General features: G+C 45.1%; 1 protein-coding gene across 4 annotated transcripts in view; it reads right to left on the reverse strand.

Moving 5' to 3' along the window:
• Positions 1-26999, reverse strand: part of GRAMD2A (GRAM domain containing 2A) — an 81395-nt gene that overhangs the window by 24782 nt on the left and 29614 nt on the right. For all 4 annotated transcript variants that reach the window (XR_004427745.1, XM_033167037.1, XM_033167036.1 and 1 more), the window contains 4 exons: positions 8137-8232; positions 5597-5657; positions 4741-4813; positions 3630-3733 (listed from right to left, as the gene is read on the reverse strand). Coding sequence is in view for 3 of the 4 variants with exons in the window: in XM_033167036.1 (XP_033022927.1) it covers positions 3630-3733; positions 4741-4813; positions 5597-5657; positions 8137-8232 (334 nt within the window). In the remaining variant the exon portion in view is untranslated. The remainder of the gene's footprint in view (positions 1-3629; positions 3734-4740; positions 4814-5596; positions 5658-8136; positions 8233-26999) is intronic.

The following is a 26999-nucleotide window of genomic DNA, read 5'->3' on the forward strand; positions in this document are numbered from 1 at the left end:
AGAGTAACTCACATTGCTGTAAATAAGCATGTGCTGGACGCGAGGTTTCATGGCAGGGCCATTTTTTAATTATTATTTCTGACTCCAAATGTTCTGTAATGGTGCAATTTCCAGACCATTGCATTTGAGAAGAATTAGGACAGTGACCACAAATGAAGCTGCTGGGGATCCACAGCAAAAGCCCTGGCAGGCAAAGGGCCCCGGCAGGCATTGCTGTTGGCAGGGAGCCCCTTGCAACAGCCTGAAGGTGCAGGGCAGTGACACATTAGCCCCAGGCAAACGGCTGAGATTAGAACAAGAAAGGGGCCAAGTCTTTCCCAGGGCAAGGTTCCCTCTCTCCTCCATTGGGTTTGTACGGCTGTCATTATGCTGGGTGGTGGGTCAGAGCAAGCACCACAGATGCAGTAAAGGAGGGACTGGCATTCAGCAAACATACCCAGCCTTCGAAATAAAACAAAAGGACTAGGGAGACTCTCAAGTGTCATGGGCAGGCTGGATGCAGAGAAGTGGTGGGAGGCACTAGCTGGGGAACCCCCAGGGAAAGAAGCTCAGAGATAGGAGATTGGTGGTGGGATGACAAATGTATGGTCAGAGGGGGAAGAGGGAGAAGACTGGAAGAAGGAGGTGTCGGAAGCTGAAGAGGCAACAGGGTTTAGTGAGCAGGAAGAGGCTGTGGCAGAGAGCGGTGCAGAATCAGAGTCAGGAGAGGAGTGGGGCCAATGAGACAGAGATGAGACAGGCTGCTGAAGAAGCCAGGGAGTCTCCCCCTCCTGCTGTGACCAGCTCTCTTTCCCCCTGGTCTCCCAGAACACAGAGAGAAATGAAGATGGAGGAGCAACGAGAGACAAGATGATGGAGCCATAGGTTGCTGGGGGAGGAGCCTTAGAGAGCAGTGGGAAGGTGGGGACTTTCAGGCCTAGCAACTGCCTCACTGGGGCACGACCTACAGGGAAGAGCTGCTGTGATCACTAGGTCTGTGCTGTTTGGGTTTCTTCAAATAAAGAGTTAACTTCACGGACTCCAGTATTGTTGTTTTTATTGCTGAGCTACTCCTGACTCTGGCTCCTGACATCAAGGATTATGCGTTGAAATATTTTAGTTGATATTTTAAAATGTAAAATGCTGTTTTATTTATTGATTTGTTTTACCTTGTGGGCTTATAGCCGAATAAAGTATTATCTATCTATCAAGGCAGAAAAGCCATCTCCTTTACTTAGTGCCTAGCACATGAGGGAGAAAGAAGAACACGCCACAGATTGTGGACATGACCCTCAATCTAAGGAAAATAAACAGTCGGAGGAAAAATTTCAAGGCTGCAGTTAGATAAATTGCAATGTAACGACAGAAGAGTCCTGCTAAATGGGCTGGGCTGGAAGCAGCCTTCTTCCTGAGCAATGTTTATTTAAATAGGTAGCGCTCAGGATATAAATAATTCAGCCATTCGGCACCATTTTAAGGAAGTCTGTTCTAAATATGGACGAGCGTTACCCATCAACGGCAGTGTTTACCAGATAACCCCAGAACTGTAAATCAAGGAAAGTAGCAAGAATTCTGCACACTTATCAGATTCAGCTATGGTTTCTCTTATGCCACAGAGACAGGCCTTGCCTCCAAAGCAGCTTGCTTTGAGGATTTAAAACAAAACAAAACAAAACAAAAAAGCGACATTTGTTTCCATAAGATATCCTTGCACCTTGGAAAGCTGGGCTCAACCATCTTGCTTGTTCCCCTCGCCATGGCAAGTGGGGAGCCAGGCTCAGGCGAGTGAGATCCCAAATCTGGAGCTATAGGCAGAGGCAAGCTGGTGTGCCTCCCAACATATGGTTACCAGACGTCCCCGTTTCCCAGGGACAGTCCCCAGATTTACAAATCTGTCCCCGGAATGTCCCCAGATTTCATTTAATGTCCCCGGATTTATATTTTAAGTGTTGTAGATTTATTAGGGAATTAATGTTGCGTGATTGGTTCAACGGCACAAGACACATCATGTGGGGACTTCCGGCGAGGCAAAATGGCGGGCGCCGTGGCAGAGAGCAGCTCCTGAAGCCAGCCAGAGCCAACTGCGCTACCAGGCTGGCTCCGGGCTGCTGAGACTGCCTCTGCCGCTGCCACTGCCGAGGGGGAACCGGGGATGCCCAGCGCGTCAACTGGGGGAACCACTGACCCCCCGCAACCCAAATTGAGTCAGGAGCGAGAGCGCCTGGCCACCCGGATGACTGACCAGCGGCACTCTGGGGCCAGGAAAACCCCGGAGCCGACACAAGGAGAAGGAGAAGAGAAGGGAGAGAGAGAGGAAAAGGAAGGAGAAAAAAGAGGGGAGCCCCAACCTTGCCACACTGCTGCCGCCGCTGCCACCACTCAAGAGGAGAGGTAGGAGAGCACCGGGAGGGCAAGGACAGATAACCCCAGAACTGTAGGTAGGAGAGCACCGGGAGGGATGAGCCCAGGCCCGACTCGAGCCTACTGCACAGCGGCTAGCACTCCAAGAGAGCAGGCCGGGGCCCAGAGGAAGGCCGTGCGACGCGACAGAGGAAACCACAGAAGAGAAGATATTACTTCTTATTTATTTTTTTAAATAACTTTTTAAAATAATCCCCCCCCCTCTTTTCAAAAAAAGTGTCCCCGGATTCTTTGAAAAAAATCTGGTAACCTTATCCCAACATCCAACTTCAACTCAGGACTTCAGGCAGCAGAGATGGACTCTAGTAACCCAAGTGGTGTTCTGAGTTCAGAGCAGAGACAGAGCTCGGCCTCGTGTCTGAGTTAAAGAGGCCAAGGAGCAGGATTGCCTCTAGGGCCAAGCCCAAGGGGCACCCCAAGTTCAGAACACCTGTCAAGCTTATAGGCAGGACAAGTCTCTACCCCCAAACCATGTGGGGTCAAGGGCCTGTATCTAAGTGGTGGACAGTGGGAATGTAAACATTTGGCAAATATCGCACCCTGGGACCTTAGATTGAATGTGCTGCAAAGAATGAACAAAGGAAGACAATATTCAACTCTTCCAGCACTCTAGGTCTGAGACAGCATGAAGATTATGAAAGATTGCACACGCGAAAATGGATTTTATATTTATAAGAGATGACAGAGGTGCTGTCTGTGAGGAGGAAAATATGGCTGCTGTAAGAATGGACAACAAGAAGTAATGGCTGAAATGGAAATTAAAGGTGAGAAGATGTGGCAACACAAGGAAGAGACGGACATATGTTTGCAACAGGAGTGGGAAACTTGATTTTAAGAAATTGTATTAAATTAAAGTAATTCGGATGGATTTGTAGTCATTTGGAAAACTAACAAAAATAAATATATATTTTGAAAAAGGCTCAAACCCCCCCCCTCCCTGACCCTGCAGCCAGCAGCTCCAAGCATAGCTCTGGAAAGAGAATCAGATTTCCCCCAGAACTTGTGCTATATTTGAGATGCTGCTGTTGAGAGGCAACACTCTGCTCACTTGGAGAAGGCACATCCAATGTTGCAATCAATGTTTGACTGGCCAACAGGTTTGAAAAAGCAAGTAGGCAGACTTTCCTAAGCCCAAGCATTTGGTAGGTGGTTTTTATTACTGTCGCCGCTTCATAAGATTTCCATTTAACACTCTCCCTCTTTTAGTCTGCTAATGTTTACTGACTCACCTTGATATCCTTCCCAAAAAGGTTCGCATAGAAACAGAGCCAGTTTGGGGAGATGTAGAGGCGGCCTTGGATAAGGATGTCTCTCTGGAGAGCACAGGAGCAGACTGCAAAGAGACAAGGCATCAATGTGAAAGGGTGTGCTGGTCCTGCTTTGCAGGAAAAAAACATCACCTCCCAAAGCAGTTCGCCCCCAGTCAAGATTTAATGCACCCTGCTGGTGGCATCGGCTGTACATAAACAAAAGGAGATCTGGAATATGCCACTAGCGTTACAAATAAAATAAAATACACAATGGAAGGGAACTTGAAACTTGCCTACTACTTTATGATGTTCTGTTAGTTCTAAGGAAGGTGTTGTTATTATTCTACAGGGGGCAGGAATCAGATCTTTATCCTTCCCCACCACTGCAGATTTACTCTGACAGGTGGGTGGCGTCACGATGGCATCAGGAGACTGATAGGTGGGTGGCCCCACCCAGTGGTCAAAAGCTCCCCCATGGGACTGCTTCACCATCTCATTCCCCCAAGGGAACTTGCTGGAGAAGCAGGACTGAACCCCATCAGCTGTTGCCACCCTGACCGAGTGACACCAGCTGATTGGAAGGTGGGTGTGGTTGGTAGGAAATGGCCTCAATGGTCAGCTTGGACTTCCTGATGGGCCAAGACTGGCCCACGGACCAAAGTTTCCTCATTCCTGTTATTTGGAACTTTGGAACTTCTTTCTCAATCAACAAGGCAAATTTAAGTTCTCCCCCTGCTCCAATGGGGCCAATCCAGATTGGGACACAGTGATGGGCAAAGCTGGCAACCACAAGCCCCCATTCCAAGATCCAGGTCCATGTTGCCCCTGCAATTTACCTTTTTAAAAGCATTTGAGCGATTACTAATTACATCTATTGTGTCGCATCTAGTTTGGCCTTCAGAAAACCAGGTGGATTAGACACTCTGGGCTAAGGTTGCCCTCTAGGAGGTGGCTTTAGCCGGAATACAGCCAGCTGATTTCGCCGGCCAATGGCCAACGAGTGATCCGCCAGGCCAGAGTAGCCAGCCTCCAATGCTACCCTCCAACTCTATGATTCACTTCCTCCCTTTAAGCAATGTTTACCACTCACCTTTCAGCACACTCTCCTCGGTAGGGATGTCCTTGAACAACTTGTGGTACTGAGAGTTGTATTTATTTGGAGGCTAGGCAAAAAAAAAAACAGACATGAAAAAGAGCTAAGGATATCAAAGAGGTCACGCCCGGGTGCACTGGCAGCAGGCAGATATTGGGCAAAATAGTCTGACCACAGGTTTACCATTCTTGCAGCCTTTTCACTTAAATCCTCATCATCAACATCAACAACATCATGTCCTCCTCCTCCTCCCAGGACCCATTACGAAGAGCTCAGGAAAGAGACAAGCAACACGCTGTCCGGAAAGTAAACTGTTTGGGAGTAAAATCCATTAGCTTACTGCACAAAGGTAACGATGACATTTGTTGCTCCGCCTCCTTTTGTCTCTGGCCCGCCCACACTGGCATGTGGCCCTCAGCAGGTTGCCCAGAAGGGAATGCAGCCCCCGGGCTGAGAAACGTTCCTGCTTTATATGGAAAGCTGGCTATTCCTGTGCTGTCTGCTCAAAACTTGTTTCCTTCTGCAGTGCCTAACAATTATTTAGACACCTCCCAGCCGCCCCCACCCCCACCCGAAGAGAGAAGCCGGTGACAGTGACAATAAAAACACGCATGCAGAGAGCCCATAAAAGGTAAGTATCTAGCAGGTGTCACTAGGCCACAGTTCCTGTAAAGTTTAAGCCAAGAGCAGAAGGTGGAGCAGTAGGACCAGGATCCAAGAGGCAGATTTCAGTCCAGCAGGGAGGAAAGATTACAAGGGAAAAGCAAGCAGAATCTGGCCAGATGGTTTGCCCCTGACCAAGGGCAGTGGCTGCAGAGTCCTGGAAATCAGCACCCTGCCCAACCCGACTCACCGTGACTTCGCTGCGGCATTTCTTTAGCTCCTCCTCCTTTATGGCATCACTCAGGTGCAGGCTGTAAGACAAAGGGAGATTCCACGGATGGGCACCTCCACGGCCAGGCTCACACAGAAAACACCCTGCACTTTTATCAAGATCCCCCTCAAAACTCAATTAGGCTGGTGGCGGCTGCCAAGAGGGCATTCTGGGGTCTGCAAACATAATCTACTTACTGAGGTCTGCCAAATTAGAGGTCTTGGTTCTTTTAAGACGGGCTTTTAAAGACCTGCACTTTCAGGACAGGCTTCTGAAGTTCAGTTTACCTAATCGATTCTTTTGGCTGCTGTTCCGTCTTTCTGCTTTCCATTCCTTTTTATGCTGCATTTTGTTCTGTTTGACCGTATCATACCGAAAAGGCAAGTTATTACCGTAATTCTGCCCCCCCCTAACCCTTACTGTAAAAGATTAGCACACTATTCCTATGTTATACCGGCGAAGTTTCGCTATCACCTCCTGTAAGAAAGAATCGGGTTCCGCGTAGACAACGGAATCTTCCTCCTGAAAGTAAAGTCACGTTTCAAGTTGAAAGGACATGACCCTCATGAGAAGTGACTAACAGGTTATCTGTATGTTTCCTGTTAGTCATATCTCACGAGGGCTGTGTCCTTTCCACGGCAAACAAAATAGCTAGCCACTAAGAATTTGTAGGAAATAAAAAGAGCAGCATGAAGGTGTTGTGACACACATGCATCCACAAAGATCCTTCTCCGCTTCGTAGTTACATTTGCCCCCAAATAGTATTTTAAACTTCAGATTTGCATGGTTGGGTAGTTCACAAGCTCCACCAGCTTCACTGGACCAGGGAACAGGTGAGAGAGATGCTGGAGCCTTGTTTGTACAGGATATTAACGGGGGCCACATAACTCTCGCAAAGGAAGGCACAGATCTCTGATCCCTAACTTACATTCCACTTACTTCAGGACAGGTACACAGGAGCGTAGCAAGGGGGGCGGGGGATGACAAATTATCAAGGAACAATTTTTTGGGAGAGAAAAAAATTCGATTTTTTTTTTAAAGAATTTTTTTTAATGCCTGCTCCGAAGGTCTTATCTTACTATACTAGGGATTATATAGCTATATATGAAATTTCATGCATATCGGTTAATATCTTGACCCTTCTCCACCAAAACAGCTGTTCACTTGGCTGTTTTCCTATGTCATGAAGGCTGAAATTTCAGTTCAGAGAACACTTACTATTCCCAACCCTAACCCCGTAGAAAGCCATCTAATTAGACTTTGAGAGGTTTTTAGGAGGTAATTTAATTATTGTTTGATTTTATACCAATGTTATGTATCTGATGTTAGCCACCCTGAACCCGACTTTGGCTGGGGAGGGTGGGATATAAATAAAAGGTTTTTATTATTATTACTTGTTATTATTCCTTTGTAAGAAAATATGAAATAACGTAAAACCATTTTTGCGGGGGGGGATCAATGGGGGGGTTGACAATAAATTTTCCGCACCGGGTACAACCTGACCTTCCCATGCCTTTGGGGGGGGGTTGACAAAAAATTTTTTGCCCCCGGGTACCAATTTACCTAGCTACGCCCCTGCAGGTACACACTCCCCCTTCCTCTTCCTTCTTTAGCATGGGTCTCTGGAAGGTTGCAGTGCCTACTCTGCAGGCATTTGGGTAGCTAGGGGTCCAATTTAGATCTAAGGTGTGTATGTACTGTGTATGACTCTCCCTGCTTGCTTACGTACAACCAGGCTGTCAAAAGCAGCAACTGCGTACACTGCCTCCTTTATGTCATGTAACAAACCACCCGTTCTTTCTTTCCTGGTGCGTGAACTCCTTTGTTAGGCACAAGGTCATGAGTAAAAACACCCATTAGTAAGGACTGTGCATTCTGACTCCAGCAAAAGATCCTAAATCTCTAGGGAACATGTGGGTGGTGGACACACAGGATGTGGGTCCAGACATACACCTTGTGAGCAGTAGCCAGCGACAGCCCTATATTCTGTATTAGCTCTACAGAGGCTCCCCTCCCAGGTCTGACCAGTTTTGGTGGCAGGGCAGAATGGTGATGAAGCATGGGGAAGAAGGATTAATTTCTCCTTCCCTGTGTGCCACAGTCCTGATCCTGCGCTGCCTCCCTGCAGCTGCTCTTTAGACGGGAAAAACGAAACACAACATTTATACAAAAAGCTAAACACCCAATCGCATTCGTGCAATTAACGTCACACTTATTTCGGCCCTTTGTGTCGACTTCTTACAGCTGAACATGGGCTGTCAAAGTGTCATCCTAAGCATGCTCTTGAATGGGGCTCTCTCCCAAGTAAGAGCACATCAAATTGACGCCTAATGTCAACTTAGCCCAGTTTACAAACACCCAGATGGTAGCTATTAGACATGATCCCAGCAGAAATGGAAGGGGAAGCAATGTGGGGTGTGTGTGTGAGAGAGAGGGGGGGGAGGGAGAGAGGGAGGGAGAGATGAACTCCGTCCCTTTAAAAAGCAAAGCAAAACGTAAACAAATGAAACCACACTCACCTGCCATTTGGAGAATCCAAGCTCTTTTCCTTGTGTAATGTCTCCAGTTTGTCCAGGCTGTGCATGAGCCCTGCTTTCTCATGCATTGGTTTCGTGCTGCAGAAAAAGAAGGGGAGGGAGACACAGAATGATACAGGTTGTATTCCAAACGAAAAAGCAGCCATTAGGTGGTGATCATAGCACATTGCACAGGACACAGCCAAGCCACTATCCCATCTAGTTCATAAGTGTCTGCGCAGACGGATGGCAGCTGTCCAGAGTTTCAGGCGGGGGTCTTCCTTAGACCCACCTGGGAATGGAGGCCTGGGACACATTCTGCATGCCAAGCAGATGCACGACCACTAGGGCCTATATCAGGGGTCAGCAAACTTTTTCAGCAGGGGGCCGGTCCACTGTCCCTCAGACCTTGTGGGGGGGCAGACTATATGGGGGGGGAATGAACGAATTCCTATGCCCCACAAATAACCCAGAGATGCGTTTTAAATAAAATCACACATTCTACTCATGTAAAAACACCAGACAGACCCCACAAATAAGCCAGAGATGCATTTTAAATAAAAGCACACATTCTACTCATGTAAAAAAAACCAGGCAGGCCCCACAAATAACCCCGAGATGCATTTTAAATAAAAGAACACATTCTACTAATGTAAAAACACTCTGATTCCCGGACCGTCCGTGGGCCGGATTTAGAAGGCGATTGGGCTGCATCTGGCCCACGGGCCTTAGTTTGGGGACCCCGGCCTAGATCCCTAGATATTGACAGAGAGCAAGGTTACAAAATGCTCCGGCTGGAAGCCCACATTCTATTCAGCGACACAAAACCTGCCAAGAGTTACGAAGTGTGCAGTGTACACACACGCCTGCAATCCTGTTATAAAAATTAGGTTCAACCCCAGAAGGGAGTCCATGAACCCGGGGGAGAGCCTTAGTAGGGCTCCCCTCCTCTCAAGAGCACTTATGAATAAAATAGAGACGATACAGAATCTCCCAAAGCAAGGCGATTGCCCTGTATTTTATTACTGCTGCAGCAGGGTGTCTTGCAAGCAAAAGACCCCCAACAAAGGTGTGCAAGCTCCTATATAGACTTTTGAAATTCCCCCCCTCCAGCTCAAGACCACCCCTCCATACATTAGAATTACATCACAAATTGGGAGGGTCTGGTGGCAACTTGGACCCTGCCCCCATGCCTCTTGCCCTCCACAAAAAACCCATCAAGTGAAACAAAAGATATTTACATTTCCCTATATCCCAGCCAAGTTAATCACACCTTTTTGTCTGACACAGGTATCAGGATGCCAGAGATTATCACTCAGCCAGAGGGCTGCTGAGTAGCTGGAGGGGCAACCCCCCCCCCTTTGTTCCTGAGACAAAGAAATACTTGGTCAGTTGGGAGTGAGGCCTGTCTTCCTGTGCTGGTTTTCAGACATGTGGCCTTATTTGTTTTGGTACATTAATAACAATTAATATATAAATAAAATACCCTAAAATTCTTACAACAATCCTCACATGCAATCCAGACACTCTGTTCTAGAGATTGTTTGATGTTGGACCTGGAGGCACCCCAAGAGTTAACACAGACAAAAGAGAAAAATCAGAAGGGAATTTTATTCTATCCAAGGCAAATTCACTCACTGTCTCATTTGGGAATTGGCATATTTACCACACACACAGAAAACAAACCCCTAAACAAAATCAATAAATAGCACACTAATACTAGGCTGAGTTTAAGTCATTACAATTCTTGAAGCATATCTGGGAGATTAAGATGTGGTCAGAGAAGCAGGGGGAGAGATGTTAGCTGAATGAGGTGAAGGAATATAGGAATTTGCCTTATACCAAGTCAGACCATTGCTCCATCTAGCTGAGTATTGTCTACACTGGCAGCATCTCTCCAGGGTTTCAGGCAGGAGTCTCTTCCAGCCCTACCTGGAGATTGTAGGGGATTGGACCTGGGACCTTCTGCATGCAAAGCAGATGGTCTGCCCCTCAGCTATGGGGAATAAGGGTCTTCCTGTTGCCTAGGAAAGAAAGCTACTTGTCTGGGGAGAGGGCATTGCCCTCTTCCCCCACCCCCCACCCCTGCCACACACACATGCCACCTGTAGACACACCTCCACCTTACACAAGCAAATGGGAGTTGGCTCATGTACCTAAAAATGTACCAGCCACTAAGGCAAAGACTTGTTTGGAAAGAGTGCAAAACCCAACAGGCACACCGAGAGTCACCTGATATCCGATATTCCCTCAATAACTATACCAAGGATTTGTGCAACTTGAGATTTGTGGCACAAAACTTTGGTGTAGGAATGGGAATGTGATTGTGGCTAACAGTTCTGACCGCAGCCCCCTGGCAGGTGTAATAAAAATTAGGTTCGGCCCCAGAAGGGAGTCCACGAACCCGAGGGAAAGCCTCAGCAGGGCTCCCCTCCTGTCAAGAGCACCTAAGAACAAATAGAGACGATACAGAATCTCCCAAAGCAAGGCGATAGCCCTTTATTAGAAACTGCTGCAGCGGGGTGTCTTGCAAGCAAAAGACCTCCAACAAAGGCGTGCAAGCTCCTATATAGACTTTTGAAATTGCCCCCTTCCAGCTCAAGACCACCCCTCCATACATCAGAATTACTGTACATCAAAAATTGGGAGGGTCTGGTAGCAGTGATCTGTTTTTTGTTTTTTTTTTGGTTTAATAAACTTTATTCTTTTAAAAAAACACTCATACATATAACAAATATCACAACATACAACAAAACATAATATAGATAACATACAACAAAACACCACTTGGACGAAGAAAAGAAGAAGAGGAGAAGGAAAAGGGGAAGGATAAGGGTAAAGAAAGAAAAGAAAATAGTAAAAGAAAAGATGTAATTATTTACATTCTTACCAAACATAATGATCTAATACAAACATCAAAAACAAAAAATTGTAACATAATTTCCACAAATTAAAACATTTCGATGTTAATTAAAAAGACTTCCAACTAAACTCGCTGTTTCTGCTGTTCATTGTCTATATTTATCGCACAGTTGTAGATTTTTCTTTTTGTTCCTTTTTGTCTCTTTATTACCTCTTAGTTGATTTATCATCTGGTTCAGTCTATTTCTGCTATAAAGGAGCTCCTAATACCATTATTCTCCAGGTATTCCTCAAATAGCTTCCATTCAGTATGGACTTTTTGTTTAGTCTGCTCTCTTACCCTTCCAGTGTTCATCGCTAACTCAAAATACTCTAACATCAAGTTTTGCCAATCTGTCATATTTGGTATAGTCTTATTCTTCCAATTCCTGGCTACTAATATTCTGGCCGCTGTTATTCCATATAGCATTAATGTTCTTTTTGGTTTTTTTATCTCATCTGGCACTATACTTAGTAAAAATAATTCCGGTTTTTTCTTAAACGTACATTTCAGTAATTTTTTCAATTCTTCATAAACATTATTCCAGAATATACTAACCTCTTGACAATTCCACCACATGTGCATATATGACCCACATTCTTTATCGCACCTCCAACATAAATGTGATCTATTTTTATACATTTTGGCTAGTTTATCCGGTGTATAGTGCCATCTATACATCATCTTAAGGGTATTTTCCCTCAAAGAATAACAGGCCGTAAATTTTATATCTACTTGCCAAAGCCTTTCCCATTGATCCATCAGTATGTTGTGGCCTAAATCTTGGGCCCATTTGACCATTACCGACTTCACCTGTTCTTCTTTTAGGTCCCACTCTAATAATAGCTTATACATACGTGAGATATATTTACCTTTATTTTGTATTAATTCTTTTTCAAATTTTGAGTTCTCTTTTGCAATGCCCAATTTTCTATCCATTATAAATCTTTGATGAATCTGGAAATATTGTAGCCAGCCATTCAGATATTCCTTTACCTCTTCATATTTTTTTAAAGACCATTCCTCTTGTTGTTTTTCTAGTAATATTTGATATGTGGCCCACCTCCCCTCCATATTTGTTTTTTTAACTGTAATAATTTCCACCGGTGAAGTCCACAGGGGTATTTTTGGTTCTAGAATTCCTTTATATTTTGACCAAATGTTATATAAGGATTTTCTTATGAGATGGTTTAAAAACCCCTTGTGGACTTTAACCTTATCATATAGCAAATAGGAGTGCCAGCTGAATCGATTCTCTGCTCCCTCCAAATCCAAAATCTCTGGGTTCTCCAATGTAATCCACTCTTTTATCCATAATAGCCCTGCTGCTGCATGGTACAATTCTAGGTTGGGCAATGCAAAACCTCCCCTCTCTTTACAATCAGTCAATAATTGAAACTTTATACGGGGTTTTTTCCCGTTCCAAATAAATTTCGTCAATTCTTTTTTCCAGTCCTTAAAGCATTTCATGCCCCCTAGAATTGGAATGGATTGAAATAGGAATATCATTTTCGGCAATATATTCATTTTGACAACGGAAACTCTTCCCCATAATGATAAATGCAACCTGTTCCATGTTTCCATATTTTTCTTAATGTCTTTCCAGGTTTTTACATAATTATCTTCGTATAAATTAATGCTTTTAGAGGTTAACCACAGGACTTCCGGTTTTACCGCGCACCGGGATGGACGCGCTCCGCTAGAGCTCCGTTTTAACTCTAGAGGGGAGCGCTTGCTGGAGAGGTTTTCGGGGCTCCGTGAAGGCTGCACGACCCCCAAAAAAGACTCAGGGAGTGACCCTGAGTCAGAGCACCCAGCGGCGTCGGACGAGACCTCCGAATTCTACGTCGTCGCGACGAGAGAGCGGGGGACTTGGACGTGTGGGTACAACGCCTACCAGCAAGAAGCCTCGTTACCGGGAAGGTGGTCAGCGGTAAAATTTCCTATTTTTGTCACCCCAGAATAACCTAGCTGGCATTAAAGAAGGACAATTTAAAATAAGCCCAGCCATCTAGGAAAATAAGAGTAGAAATAAGGGGGTTGAGACGGAAGAACAGAGGAAATTAACCTCGCTGTTTAGAACCTAGCACAGAAATTAAGAGGTTCAGAGGAATTGCTTTTAAAATTTAAGAACTGTACTGCTACAAACCTCCCCCCGGACTCCAACCAGAAAAGGGGGGATAAAAAGGGAGTAAGGACACTTGAATTTATTATAGACAACATGATTTTCTGATGCATTAGACGAACTTCTCCGTACTATTTATTTGACGAAATTCTAAGGGGGAAGAGGAGGTAATTGGAAAAAAAACATACCGGAGAAATAAATAAGCTGTTGAGCTGCTGAACTGCCGTTATGAGCTGCTGATCTGCTGTTGTTTGTTTGCTGTCTGGCGAGAAGGGAACTTTGGAAAGAAAATGGAGGAGCGTGGATGGTGAGGAGGCGTGGACTTCTAAGAACTTAATTGGGAATTAAGGAAGGAAGGATACAAGTAAAGAACAAAAAATAAGGACAAAATTAACGGAAGAAGGGCCGCAGATAGAAGGATTGTGGGGAAAGAAAACAGCGACTTTAGTGGTCAACCTGAACACTACAATTTGACTTGGAAATCCAAAAAGTGAGGACAGCGACACCAGTGGCCACTTTTGACACTGCAACTTGACCTGAAAGTTTAAGAAAGGAGGACAGCGACACCAGAGGCCTGAACTGTAATAACATCCCTATAAAGGAAAATAGTGACCCCTAGTGGCTGGATTTAAAATATAATTGAAGACCAGTAAAATAAGACTAAGGATTGAAAGAAATAAGGGGTAAACTATAGTGAAATCTTGGCTGAGAGTATTTGAAAAGGTGATACTATTATGTCAACAAATAAGAAATATAATCAAAGTGTGATTTATAATCAGCAGAGTAGAAGGAACTCAGGCCAAGACATAGACATGGAAGTGAAAGAACTAATTTTAAGCCTGAAAGGAGATATAGGCGAAATGAGAAAAGAATTTACTGAATTGAAAAGGGAAATGAATAACAAAATGAATGGAATTGAGGAAAAATTAGACACAATGAATATAAAGGTGGAAGACAATACAAAATCAATTGTTGAGATGAGAGCACAAATAAATGCGCTCTCAGAAGAAAATAAGGAACTGGCAAAAAAAATAGAGGAAGGGGAAACCAAAACACAACAATTAGAAGAGATCATCAAAAAAGCCTCTAAGGAAATAAAGCATTATAAAAAAGAGGGGGGAAAGGCAGATAAAGAAAGGGAAGAATTTAAAATAACACAAGAGGCTACTTGGGACGCGATGTCTATGTTACAGATGCAGTCCAAGGAGAAGACCCTAAGACTGAGAGGTGTCCCTGAGAGGTTGGATGAAAACCTACAAGGGGCTTTAACTAAAGAAATAGCTACCTGGTTAGAAGTGGAAGAAGAAGAACTAGCAGACAATACTGAAAGCTTATTTAGAGTTAATTCGAAAAAAGCAAAAGAAAATCAATGGCCAGGAGACTGTTTAATAACATTCACCTCAAATAAATGGAAAAACAGGGTTTTACAAACTAGAAGACAAAAGAAACTTATGATAGATGAGGAAGAAATTGTAATCCTGAAGGAAGTTCCTCCACGTCTCTTGAGAAAGAGGGATAAATACCAATTTTTAACAAAACCTCTTAAAGCCAACTCCATATTTTTTAAATGGGAATATCCAGAAGGATTATCCTTCCACTTTAAAGGTAGAAGAAGGAGGTTTGATAATCCGGTGGATGCAGATATCTTCTTCAGAAAGTATAAAGATGAATTGGGAGTAAAAAAACAACAACTAAAAGGAAATCCTAATCAGAAAACTTCACGCCAAGACAGCAATTCTGAAAGTGAATAAATAATAAAATATATTATTTATTCCGTTTTTGTTTTTTTTTTTTTCTTTCTTAAAAAACCAACAGATTTTATTTCAATAAATAAATAAATGAATCTCAAAATCTCCTCTTGGAATGTGAATGGATTAAACAGTAAAAATAAAAGAAATAAAATATTTCACATATTATTAAAACAAAGGAATGATATTGTATGTCTTCAGGAAACGCATATTAAAAAAGAGCATAAAAGACTGCTGATAAACCCAAAATTAGGACAAGAATTTGTAGCTGCAGATGAAGTTAAAAAAAAAGGAGTAGTGATATATGTAAGAACAAGTTTAGAACCACAATTAATATTTTCAGATCCGGAAGGTAGAATAATTGTATTAAAAATAAATTATTTTGGAGAAATAATACATATAATAGGAATATATGCGCCAAACACTAAAAAAGCAGAGTTCTTTAAAAAGGTTGAAACAAAATTGCTGGAATATGTTGAAAGTAAAATGGTAATCTTAGGGGATTTAAATGGAGTAATTGATCCGAAAATTGACAGAACAGGAAGTAGAAAGGAAAATAAAAAGGGGAAATTACCGATATCGTTCTTCAATATGATAGAAAATTTAAATTTGAAAGATGCCTGGAGATTCAAGAATGAGGCCGAAAGAGAATATACATTCTTTTCGGATTCAAAAAATATGGCAAGCAGAATAGATGCCATTTGGCTCTCTTCTGAACTATTAAGTAGAATCCAGGAAGTCAAAATATTACCTAGAACAATATCGGATCATAATCAGATATTACTACATTTAAATTCAGAATGGAAGTCAGGTATTAAAAGATGGAAATTGAACACCTCGTTGTTATATGATGAAAAAGTAATAAATGGCGCAAAAAGAGTATTACAAGAATTCTTCAAACTAAATAACAAAAAAGATTCAGATATAAAAACAATATGGGACACCAGTAAGGCAGTAATTAGAGGATATTTTATTAAACAAAATGCCATACAAAAAAGAGAAAGAGAAAAAGAGAAAAGGGGAATTCTAGAAGAACTAGAGAAAAAAGAAAAAGAGTTACATAAAAATCCAAAAAAAACAAATTTAAAAACTGAAATTAATATGTTAAAAACAAAATATAAAATCAAAATAGAACAAGAAATAGATTGGAATTTAAGGATTTGGAAACAAAACAACTTTGAATTTGCAAATAAACCGGGCAAATATTTGGCCTGGCAATTGAAAAAAAAGAGAAATGAAAAATTAATAAATAGAATAAAAGTAGGGGAAACAATTATTGATGATCCACAAATAATAATGGAAAAATTTGTCCAATATTATGAACAATTATATAATAAAAAAGATGAAAACAAAGAGGAGATAAAGCAATATTTGGAAAAATATAAAATTGGAATTAATATAAAAGAGGAAGTGAAAGAATTAAACACCCCTATAACAATACAAGAAATAAAAAACTCAATCAAAAGGAGTAAATCAGGGAAAACCCCAGGGCCAGATGGCCTACCAATAGAATATTATAAAAGATTAGAAGACATTTTGGTAGCCCCTTTACTGGAAATAATGAATCATACATTAGAAAAAACAGAAATTCCGGATTCTTGGAAAGAAGCATATGTCACACTCCTGCAAAAACCTGATACAGATAAGGAAAAAATGTCAAACTATAGACCAATTTCCCTGTTAAACAGCGATTATAAAATCTTCGCTGGAATAATAGCAAATAGATTAAAAGAACTGGCCAAAAAAGTAATACACCCCAACCAAGCGGGCTTTATACCCGGGAGACAACTGTATAATAATACAAGGAACATCGTAGATATAATAGAACATCTGGAATTTAAAATTGATAAAAAGGCGGCCTTACTATTGTTGGATGCAGAAAAAGCATTCGACAATGTATCATGGGAGTTTATGAAAAAACAAATGGAAACAATTGGAATAGAGGGAAGAATGCAAAAGGCAATTGAGGCAATATATAATCACCAAAAGGCGAGACTTATAATAAATGGGAATCTAACGAAAAGCTTTTTAATTTCCAAAGGAACAAGACAGGGATGTCCCCTTTCACCTTTACTGTTTGTCTTGACAATAGAAATTCTCCTACAAAACATTAGAAATAATAAGAAAATAAAAGGAATAACACTAGGTAAGAATTCTTATAAAGTGCGAGCTTTCGCCGATGATATCATAATAACAACCCAAGATCCGTTAGAGAGTATACCAGCAGCTCTAGAGACCATTAAAGAATACGGAGAATTAGCAGGATTAAAAATAAATTATCAAAAAACATCATTACTAACCAAAAATTTAGAGTTAAAAGAGAAAAGGGAATTACAACAACTAACAGGATTGGAGATTAAAAATAAAGTAAAATATCTGGGGATCTGGTAGCAGTGATCTGAGCATCTTGGACCCTGCCCCCATGTCTCCTCTTGCCCTTCACCAAAAACCCATCAAGTGAAACAAAAGATATTTACATTTCCCTATATCCCAGCCAAGTTAATCACACCCTTTTGTCTGACACTCAGGTATCAGGATGCCAGAGATTATCACTCAGGCAGAGGGCTGCTGAGTAGCTGGAGGGGCAACCCCCCCTTTGTTCCTGAGACAAAGAAATACTTGGTCAGTTGGGAGTGAAAATGGAGTGAGGCCTGGCCTCCTGTGCTGTTTTTCAGACATGTGGCCTTATTTGTTTTGGTACATTAATAACAATTATTATATATAAATAAAATACCTTAAAATTCTTACAACACAGTCCACACAGTTCTACCACTTCAAAAGTGATGACTTTCCCCCAAAGAATCCTGGGCAGTGTAGTTAGTTAAAGGTGCTGAGTGTCATGAGGAGACCCCTATCCCCCCCCCACCCGCGCAACAGAACTACAATTCCCAGGGTGGGAATCCCTCCTCCCCGAGCACTCTGGGAAATGTAGCTCTGTGAGGGGAACAGGGGGTTGCCTAACAACTTTCAGCAAACCACGGTTCCCGGGATTCATTGAGGGACGTCATGACTGTCCAAGTGGAATAGTATTGTTTTGTAATGTTTGGTGTGGATGTGGTCAGGCCACGCTTTGTTGCAAACCAGGGCTGGCAGCTCGAAAAGGCCCTAAGATCTTGAAACCTCACCACACTGATCAGGTATAGAGAGAGGCCAGAGAGCCAATGGCATTTGGAGATTTATAGGGTTGCCAGGTGTCCACTATTTGAGTGGACAGTCCACTTTTTCACATTATGTTCAAATAGTGGACATTTTTTTATTCAAAAGCTTTATGATGAAATGGTATTTTAATACGTGTTAAAATGTTTGTAAGAAAATATATAATTTAACTTAATTTTAACCTCCCCCCCCCGCTTGTCCACTATTTTTTGGAAGCAGACCTGGCAACCCTGGTGATTTATCCTGTTACAAAGCTGCTTAAGTCCTGGAGTAACAGTGCTCCCCCCCCCTCCCCATCTCTTTATCTCTCTTGCAATAGCCTGGATTATCAGTTAACCAGGTCAGCAAGAGGCTTTTGGAAAACCCAAAGCAAACAGCAGTTGGGCCAAAAGGTTATCCCACGGGAAGAGACTGGCAAAGCCCTCAGGTGCCTTGAAAGAGCTGCAACTCACGCTCTGCAAGAGGGCAAGGAATGGCCCAAAATAGACAAACCATTCAAGATAAGAGAGGCTAAGCGGTGAAGAGGGCCCCATAAAACCAAACAGCGAGGCCCAGCCTGCAGCAGGAGCCAGGCATGGTGCCAGCGAGAGCTGTTCCGTGTAGCTAAGTGCCTCCCGGTCAAAGAGCTTTTGTTTTGTGTTTGAGACCCAGGAAAAACTTCCAAGGTGCAAAATGGGGAGATAGGAGGGTGGACTCTAGTGCTCATGGTCCATGACAAGCAGAGACAGACAGACAATCCTGAAGGTGGTTCCCACTTCCTTATCTGCCCCCAACTCAGCTTTGTTCCAAAAAATCAGAAAACTTTAAAAATATGTATATGGGGAAACTTTTTCAGTTCAGGGGCCACATTCCATCTAAGTCAGGGGTCCCCAAACTAAGGCCTGGGGGCCAGATGCAACCCAATCGCCTTCTAAATGCGGCCCGCTGATGGTCCGGGAATCACAATAGTGTTTTTACATGAGTAGAATGTGTCCTTTTATTTAAAATGCATCTCTGGGTTATTTGTGGGGCCTGCCTGGTGTTTTTACATGAGTAGAATGTGTGCTTTTATTTAAAATGCATCTCTGGGTTATTTTGGGGGCATAGGAATTCGTTCATAATTTTTTTTTTTCAAAATATAGTCCAGCCTGAACATCTGATGCAGCTGTTGGCTATTGTTTCCGGGGCGCCTACACCAATCAGTGCCTTGGTTTTCAAACATTTCGGAAATCAAACAGACTTCTGGAGCCGATTCAGTATGGCGCTTTTGTTTTTGCTGTTTATTTTGCGTTTTTGTTTTTGAGGCTTTTTCCGTTAATTTGTTTTTGTGACTGTGTGGAACTCAGCTCAACTACTGATTGATTTATTGATTGATTGATTGATTGTGTGACTGCGGAAATGGATAAAAGCCCCCCATCTAAACAATGACTATCATCAGTGCATTGTTAAACTCTTACACAATAAACAGGTTTTCATCAACGGAAGTGGAGGATCTATTCCCCCCCCCCAGTCTACCTTTTATCTGCAACCAGTGTTGCAGTGCAAATACAGGTGTTAGGTTATAAACAGATTTGAGATAAGAGATAAAGGCTTTAAAAGGTGCAAACTTGCACTTTTTCCAAAACTGTGGAGCTGAAAACTGGTACCTCTCTGCTCAGAAAATATCACTGGAGACTGCTTCCTGGGCAATCAGCACTTCATCACCTCGCAACATTTGGAAATCAAATCCTGGATCTCCCAGGGTTTTTGTTTTTTCATCTCCCCCCACTGCCTTTCCAAATTTGGAATGCAAAATCACATGGCTAACCCAGCACGATGCAAAGATGGCCATAAAGGAGTCAAACAAAACGAAGGAGCAAGTATAAACTAGAACAAGGTTATTGTTAGGGAAAATTCCAGCCACCACCTTCCCCCACCGCGCAGCCTCCTCGCGGGACTCCCGCGCTGCCAAATGCGGGACCTGGAAGCCTCTTTTCTTCTCTTTGCCCCCCCCCGACGATGAGCGGGTACCCCTTCACCACACAAGTCGCACAAGCACCACATAAAACCCTCGCGATAAAGGGTTTCCCCTAAATGTCCCGATCTGCGCCCCAAGCCTCAATCTGCCTTCGGAGAAGCGCTCCTGTCAAAACAGCGCTCCGTACGCGCTCCATTTTCTCAATGAACGGGAAACCCACCAATCAGGAGCATGCATTCAGCTCAGCCTGCAAAATGGAACGTTCAGATCAGCTACTATGATTCAATCATCACCTTCACGCTTGACTGAACACTAAGTGGGTTTTGACAGGCTCCCTGCTGGGAGAACAATGGAATCGAAACCAAAATGTAACCAGTTGGGGAAACTATTAATTATAACTTGCAACAATGTATCAAATGGACAATTTAGACGCTGGGTGGCCCAATTTTGACAGCTCGAAATATTTATTATTGTAAAAATCCACAACTCCTGAACGCAGTGTCCGATTTGCCTGGTTCGGGTGTCTATTTGCTCCTTGTAAAATAACCTTTCTAACCCCTCGGTCCCCGCCATCCTCCGATCATCAGAAGTATATTATTTCGATACTGCATAATTTTTGGACTCTCCACTCAGTGGCTTTCATAATCCCCTAAGCAGCGAGTCACGTCCGCAGGAGGAGATACACCCCTCCCGATAATCCAGTCAAGCACCCATCCATCAGCTACCATGGCAGCAGACATCCTCCTAGGAGCTTTCTATTGTCCTGACGCAGAAGAAACCTTCAATGTGTATTACACCCACCCTAGATCCATTCACCGGTTCCTGCCATCCTTCCTGATATGCAAAACTTGTTTTTCCCCTATGTAAATTTTACTGTAACCTCCTCTCTCCCCTCCCCATCTCTGACGTTTCTGTGATGTATTTCGCTATGTATTCTGGGCTATCGCGGGAACTTTTAAAAGTCCAGGACACCCTTTGTTCGGGGTTCGGATCCTCCTGAACCTTGTTGCGCAATAAACTCCTTTGCTTTTGCTCCAATCTCCGGCTGGTCTCCATTGCCTCCGCAGCGAACCACGGGCTTCCTCCGTAGGACCGGGAGCTGAGCCTTCTCGACCCGGTAATTTCCGTAACAGTCTTGGTGCCGAAACCCGGGACCTGCGTTCTCCCGTGGTGGCTGGGGACCCCCACCGAGCCTTCAGCCGGCAACGGGACCCTTTTCTCCCGTGGAGACTCGACGGATCCCTGGCCATCCTCCGGGCGGTAATTGCAGGTCTCAAGGGGAGCCAACCGGGGAGCAAAGGCAAAGTTCAGCCGGCTTCGTCTCCAACGATCCAGCGGATCGCGGTGGAAGACGCGTAAGTATAAATCCAGTGCACTGGTGATTGGGGGGAGGGGGGAGGTAAGCCTGGCAACCGCAATCTACTGCTCTCTTGCCTATCATTTCTTGCCTGTCTCTCAGTCTGTCCCGTGGACTGCTGCTCAACTCGAAAGGGGAGTCCTGAGCTCTATCTCTTTTTCTCCAATACCCAGTCAGCCGCCCCGTTAGCTGGTCTAACGAACGCAAGGGACTGGGCTCTTTTTCTACTTTGCCAGCTGCCAAGGGGCAAAGGACTTCTCTGCACTATCCTAAACCTCAGCCGCCCCGGTCGGGCCATGTAAAACACGCTAGTCGTGCGTGAGCCCGCTTCCGAACGCAAGGGAGGTTTTTCCGGACCGTTTAACTCTATCTAAAGGGCTGCCCGATCTGGCACTGCAGTGGCAGGCGTCCAGTAGGGCTCCCTTCCTTAGCTGTTAACGATAGGCAGGAGGTTGCCAGGTGGGGGTACCCTGAAATGGGTGGAAAATGGGGGTTGAGAAATAGGAATAGATGAGAAGAAACGGAAGAGAAAGGAAGAGGAAAAGGGAGCTCCAGAAAAAGGAAAGGAAGAGGTAGTTTAGAGTAGATCCCCCTGGTCAGCCGCCCCGCTAGCCGAACTAGTGAACGCAAGGGACCAGGCTAGATTATTGGAACGTCGTGTACTGTATTTTGCTTATGTTAAGAAACCCCCCTGTCCCACTCCCTTAGCAAGAAAACCCGACTTACTAAGATACCTTTCCCATTCCTCCTTTCCAAAACCCAGGTTCCTCTTAAAACCCAAGGAACAATGGGTGCCAAGGCTTCGAAGCCCAGTCGTACTTCCGCTGGGAAGAAGGCTTCTCGCAAGCCTTCTTTTACCCAGCCGGAACCCGACTCCCCCCTCGAGTTTGTACTAGATCACTGGAAAGAGATTCCGGGCTCAGAAATATTATCCAGGCAGAAGTTGCAAGAACTCTGCGAAAACACCTGGCCATCTTTTACTGATAAACTGACATCTGAACTCCGCTGGCCACCGGAGGGATCCTTCAACCAGGATCGTTTGAATGCTCTAAAGAAGCACCTACTAGAAGAAAGACCCCGCCAGTTGGACTACCTAAAAGCTTTCGAGGTCGTATATCAAATCCTTACTACTCTGAAGGATGCCCCAGCTCTCCAGATGCCTATGATAAAACCTCCTAAGAAAGCCTCTAGGAAACCCAAGGGAGGTCCTGCACCACCCCCTTATGAGGATCCATCAGACGATGATTCTATGGATCAGGCCATGGCGCTATACTATAATAGACCCAGACAAGCCCCCACAGCTCCCCCTGCACAGAATGATGTCCCTGGGCAAAATAATCTCCCGGGACCCGAAAATGATGCAGACCCGAACAATCAGGCAGGAGCTCAAGGCGGGCAGCTAATAGTTCAACCCATGGACCAGGAAGAGATAGCCACAGTATCCAACGACCAAATGGAACCTGACCCGGTCTTAACGCCAGTCAGTGACCACGCTGCCTATACTCTGTCGCCCCACTCCAATCTTCTTGAGAACGTGGAGGGCATGACCACCCGCTCTATGGTGCAGACTGCTAAGGACCTTGCCATCCGCATCCAGGGTGCTTTCTCGCCATCTGCTTCCCGGCAGCCAGTAAAGGGAAAAGCTAAAGGGAGTGGGGGAATCAATCACCAGGCGGCCTCCTACCAGATGCCCCTACGTGCCTTCCCCATCCCTCCTGCAACTCCGGATGGGGCCCCACGGATGATTTACACCCACCAGCCCTTCCGGACTGCAGACTTAGTAAACTGGGCAAACGTGATGCCCTCTTTGAGGGATGACCCTGACAAGTGCCACCGGCAAATCGCTACAATCTTCTCTTCCCATCACCCTTCTTGGACGGATGTCCACGTACTCTTAAATGCCCTATTCAATGAGGCTGAGAAGGCTGACATTCTCAGTAAGGCTGAAGAAGCCCTAAACCAGGAAAACTACCAAGAAGGAAGACCTCAAGGGGTGGAGGCCCTGACACCTAGGGATCTCCGTATTGAACCCAACCCTGCTTGGGACTTCAATACCCCTAATGGCGTCTGGTGTCTGAACCTGTTTAAAAAGGCCATCTTAGACGGCATTAAAGCTTCAGGGCAGCGCTCCATAAACTGGACTAAAGTTCAGACTGTGATCCAGGGTCCCAATGAACACCCGTCGGACTATTATTCTAGGTTGGTGGCGGCTATTAAAACCTGGGGCGGAATAGACCCCGAGAATCCGCACCATGATATAATAGTAAAAGGCTTTTTTAAAGACCAAGCAACGCCAGATATAAGGAAAGCCTTAAATCTCCTAGTTGGCTACGATGGGAAAACTTTTAGCGAAATACTGTCCATCGCCAAGTCCGTCTTTAACAACCGGGACGAAAAGAAAAGGATGGACACCAGGGCAGGGGAGGAGGCAGTGCTTGCCCTCAGTATGGAAACCCCTTACTTCCCAGCTCCAGGGTTCCCGGCCAGGGGAGGAGGCAGGGGGCGAGGAAGAGGGGAAGGATTGAATGCAAGCCCATCCATGCCACGACCCTGGGGCCCATCCACTGGCCTTTGTCACCTGTGTTTTCAACCAGGGCACCTAAGACGAAACTGCCCATATTTATACCCGGGGAGCCCATGGGTTGGAACCAACTCCTACCCATTCCCCGGAGGAAACTCACCATACTCCACCTTTCCTTCGCACCCCCCTTGGGCCCAGGGTTATGAGAACCAGCAAATGGTGCCACCTCATCCCCAAGGGAATTGGCCACCCCAAGGCACCCAGGTCTCGGTGGCCCAACCAACCGCAGAGTCACACCCTCCAAATCCTTTCCGTGCCCCTCTGCCAGCTCAAACTGACCCGCAATTCGTTCAAGCCCCTCCTTCCGACTTGAGAACATAAGGAGAGCCCCAACAGGACCTTGAAGCCCTTCCCCTTTGGACTGCGCTCAATTCCCACCCCTCGTATACCCGGGGGTACAGCCCACCGCACCCCAGCATCGCACCCCAGTTCCTGTTCCTCGTACCCCAGCACCGCACCCCAGCATCGCACCCCAGTTCCTGTTCCTCGTACCCCAGCACCGTACCCCAGCATCGCACCCCAGTTCCTGTTCCTCGTACCCCAGCATCGCACCCCAGCATCGTACCCCAGTTCCTGATCACCGCACCCCAGCATCGCACCCCAGTTCCTGTTCGTCGCACCCCAGCATCGCACCCCAGCATCGCAACCCAGTTCCTGTCCATCGCACCCCAGTTCCTGCTTCACCATTCCCGAGTCCCCGTACATCGCTCCCACCGACCATTTTCGGACTTGCCGCTATTGACAGCTCTTGACAGCTGTTTGACAGTTCTCCACATTTTCGGACCTACCGCTTTGACAGCTTGCCCTATTCTGACTGCTTGCCGTTTGACAGCTTTTTGACAGTTCTCCACATTTTCGGACTTACCGCTTTGACAGCTTGCCCTATTCTGACTGCTTGCCGTTTGACAGCTTTTGACAGTTCTCCACATTTTCGGACTCACCGCTTTGACAGCTTGCCTTATTCTGACTGCTTGCCGTTTGACAGCTTTTGACAGTTCTCCACATTTTCGGACTTACTACTTTGACAGCTTGCCTTGGTCTACCTGCTTGCCGTTTGACAGCTGTTTGACAGCACACCCTGTCTCCCGTTGGCCACCTTTGACAGCTCGCCGGTGTGACTACCTGCCACTTTGACAGCCGTGTGACAGCTCATCATACTCTCCGATCAGCTGGCTTTTGACAGCCCACCATGCCTGCACCCGATGTTGGCATCCAACCATGACCGGCCCGCTCTCCCTGAAATACGACCAGCCGAGGCGCGTGGGGAAGGTGAGTACCAAGTCTCGAAGGTGTAGGTGTGGAGAAAAGGATTTGTGGTTCTGCGAACCAGATACAAATCTTATCTCCAAATGCGGGACTGTTAGGGAAAATTCCAGCCACCACCTTCCCCCACCGCGCAGCCTCCTCGCGGGACTCCCGCGCTGCCAAATGCGGGACCTGGAAGCCTCTTTTCTTCTCTTTGCCCCCCCCGACGATGAGCGGGTACCCCTTCACCACACAAGTCGCACAAGCACCACATAAAACCCTCGCGATAAAGGGTTTCCCCTAAATGTCCCGATCTGCGCCCCAAGCCTCAATCTGCCTTCGGAGAAGCGCTCCTGTCAAAACAGCGCTCCGTACGCGCTCCATTTTCTCAATGAACGGGAAACCCACCAATCAGGAGCATGCATTCAGCTCAGCCTGCAAAATGGAACGTTCAGATCAGCTACTATGATTCAATCATCACCTTCACGCTTGACTGAACACTAAGTGGGTTTTGACAGGCTCCCTGCTGGGAGAACAATGGAATCGAAACCAAAATGTAACCAGTTGGGGAAACTATTAATTATAACTTGCAACAATGTATCAAATGGACAATTTAGACGCTGGGTGGCCCAATTTTGACAGCTCGAAATATTTATTATTGTAAAAATCCACAACTCCTGAACGCAGTGTCCGATTTGCCTGGTTCGGGTGTCTATTTGCTCCTTGTAAAATAACCTTTCTAACCCCTCGGTCCCCGCCATCCTCCGATCATCAGAAGTATATTATTTCGATACTGCATAATTTTTGGACTCTCCACTCAGTGGCTTTCATAATCCCCTAAGCAGCGAGTCACGTCCGCAGGAGGAGATACACCCCTCCCGATAATCCAGTCAAGCACCCATCCATCAGCTACCATGGCAGCAGACATCCTCCTAGGAGCTTTCTATTGTCCTGACGCAGAAGAAACCTTCAATGTGTATTACACCCACCCTAGATCCATTCACCGGTTCCTGCCATCCTTCCTGATATGCAAAACTTGTTTTTCCCCTATGTAAATTTTACTGTAACCTCCTCTCTCCCCTCCCCATCTCTGACGTTTCTGTGATGTATTTCGCTATGTATTCTGGGCTATCGCGGGAACTTTTGTTCGGGGTTCGGATCCTCCTGAACCTTGTTGCGCAATAAACTCCTTTGCTTTTGCTCCAATCTCCGGCTGGTCTCCATTGCCTCCGCAGCGAACCACGGGCTTCCTCCGTAGGACCGGGAGCTGAGCCTTCTCGACCCGGTAATTTCCGTAACAGTCTAAACTAGAACAAAGGAGAGTCAGGTAGGAGCTCAGGCTAAAAGCCTGCTGGAAAAGAAAACTCTTTTCACTTGGCAGCAGGATAAGATCAGAAAGGGAGACACTCAGGTGTCCTGGGGCAGAGGGTTCCAAAGGCCAGGAACCACACAAATTCATTGTAGCTGGCAGCAGCAGAACCCACAGGAAGGCTTCCACATATGACATCACTGGCAAGGTAGGATTATACAGGCATTTAGGGTATAGAAGTTTTTAACGTTTGATGTTATATTATGTTTTTATGTGTGTTGGAAGCTGTCCAGAGTGGCTGGGACAACCCAATCAGATGGGTGGGGTATAAATATTATTATTATTATTATTATTATTAGGCATGCCCAGCAAGAATTGCCCTCCCCGCCCTCCCCCGTCAAAATCTTAGCTGCTACTTTTTGTTCTGGGCTTCTGGATGGGTTCCAAAGGCAGCCTCATGCAAAGCACACTACAGCAAGCTTTAAAACTTGTTTATTTTAAATAAAG

The sequence above is a fragment of the Lacerta agilis genome, chromosome 13 (assembly GCF_009819535.1).
Source record: "Lacerta agilis isolate rLacAgi1 chromosome 13, rLacAgi1.pri, whole genome shotgun sequence".
Classification (NCBI taxonomy): Eukaryota; Metazoa; Chordata; class Lepidosauria; order Squamata; family Lacertidae; genus Lacerta; species Lacerta agilis.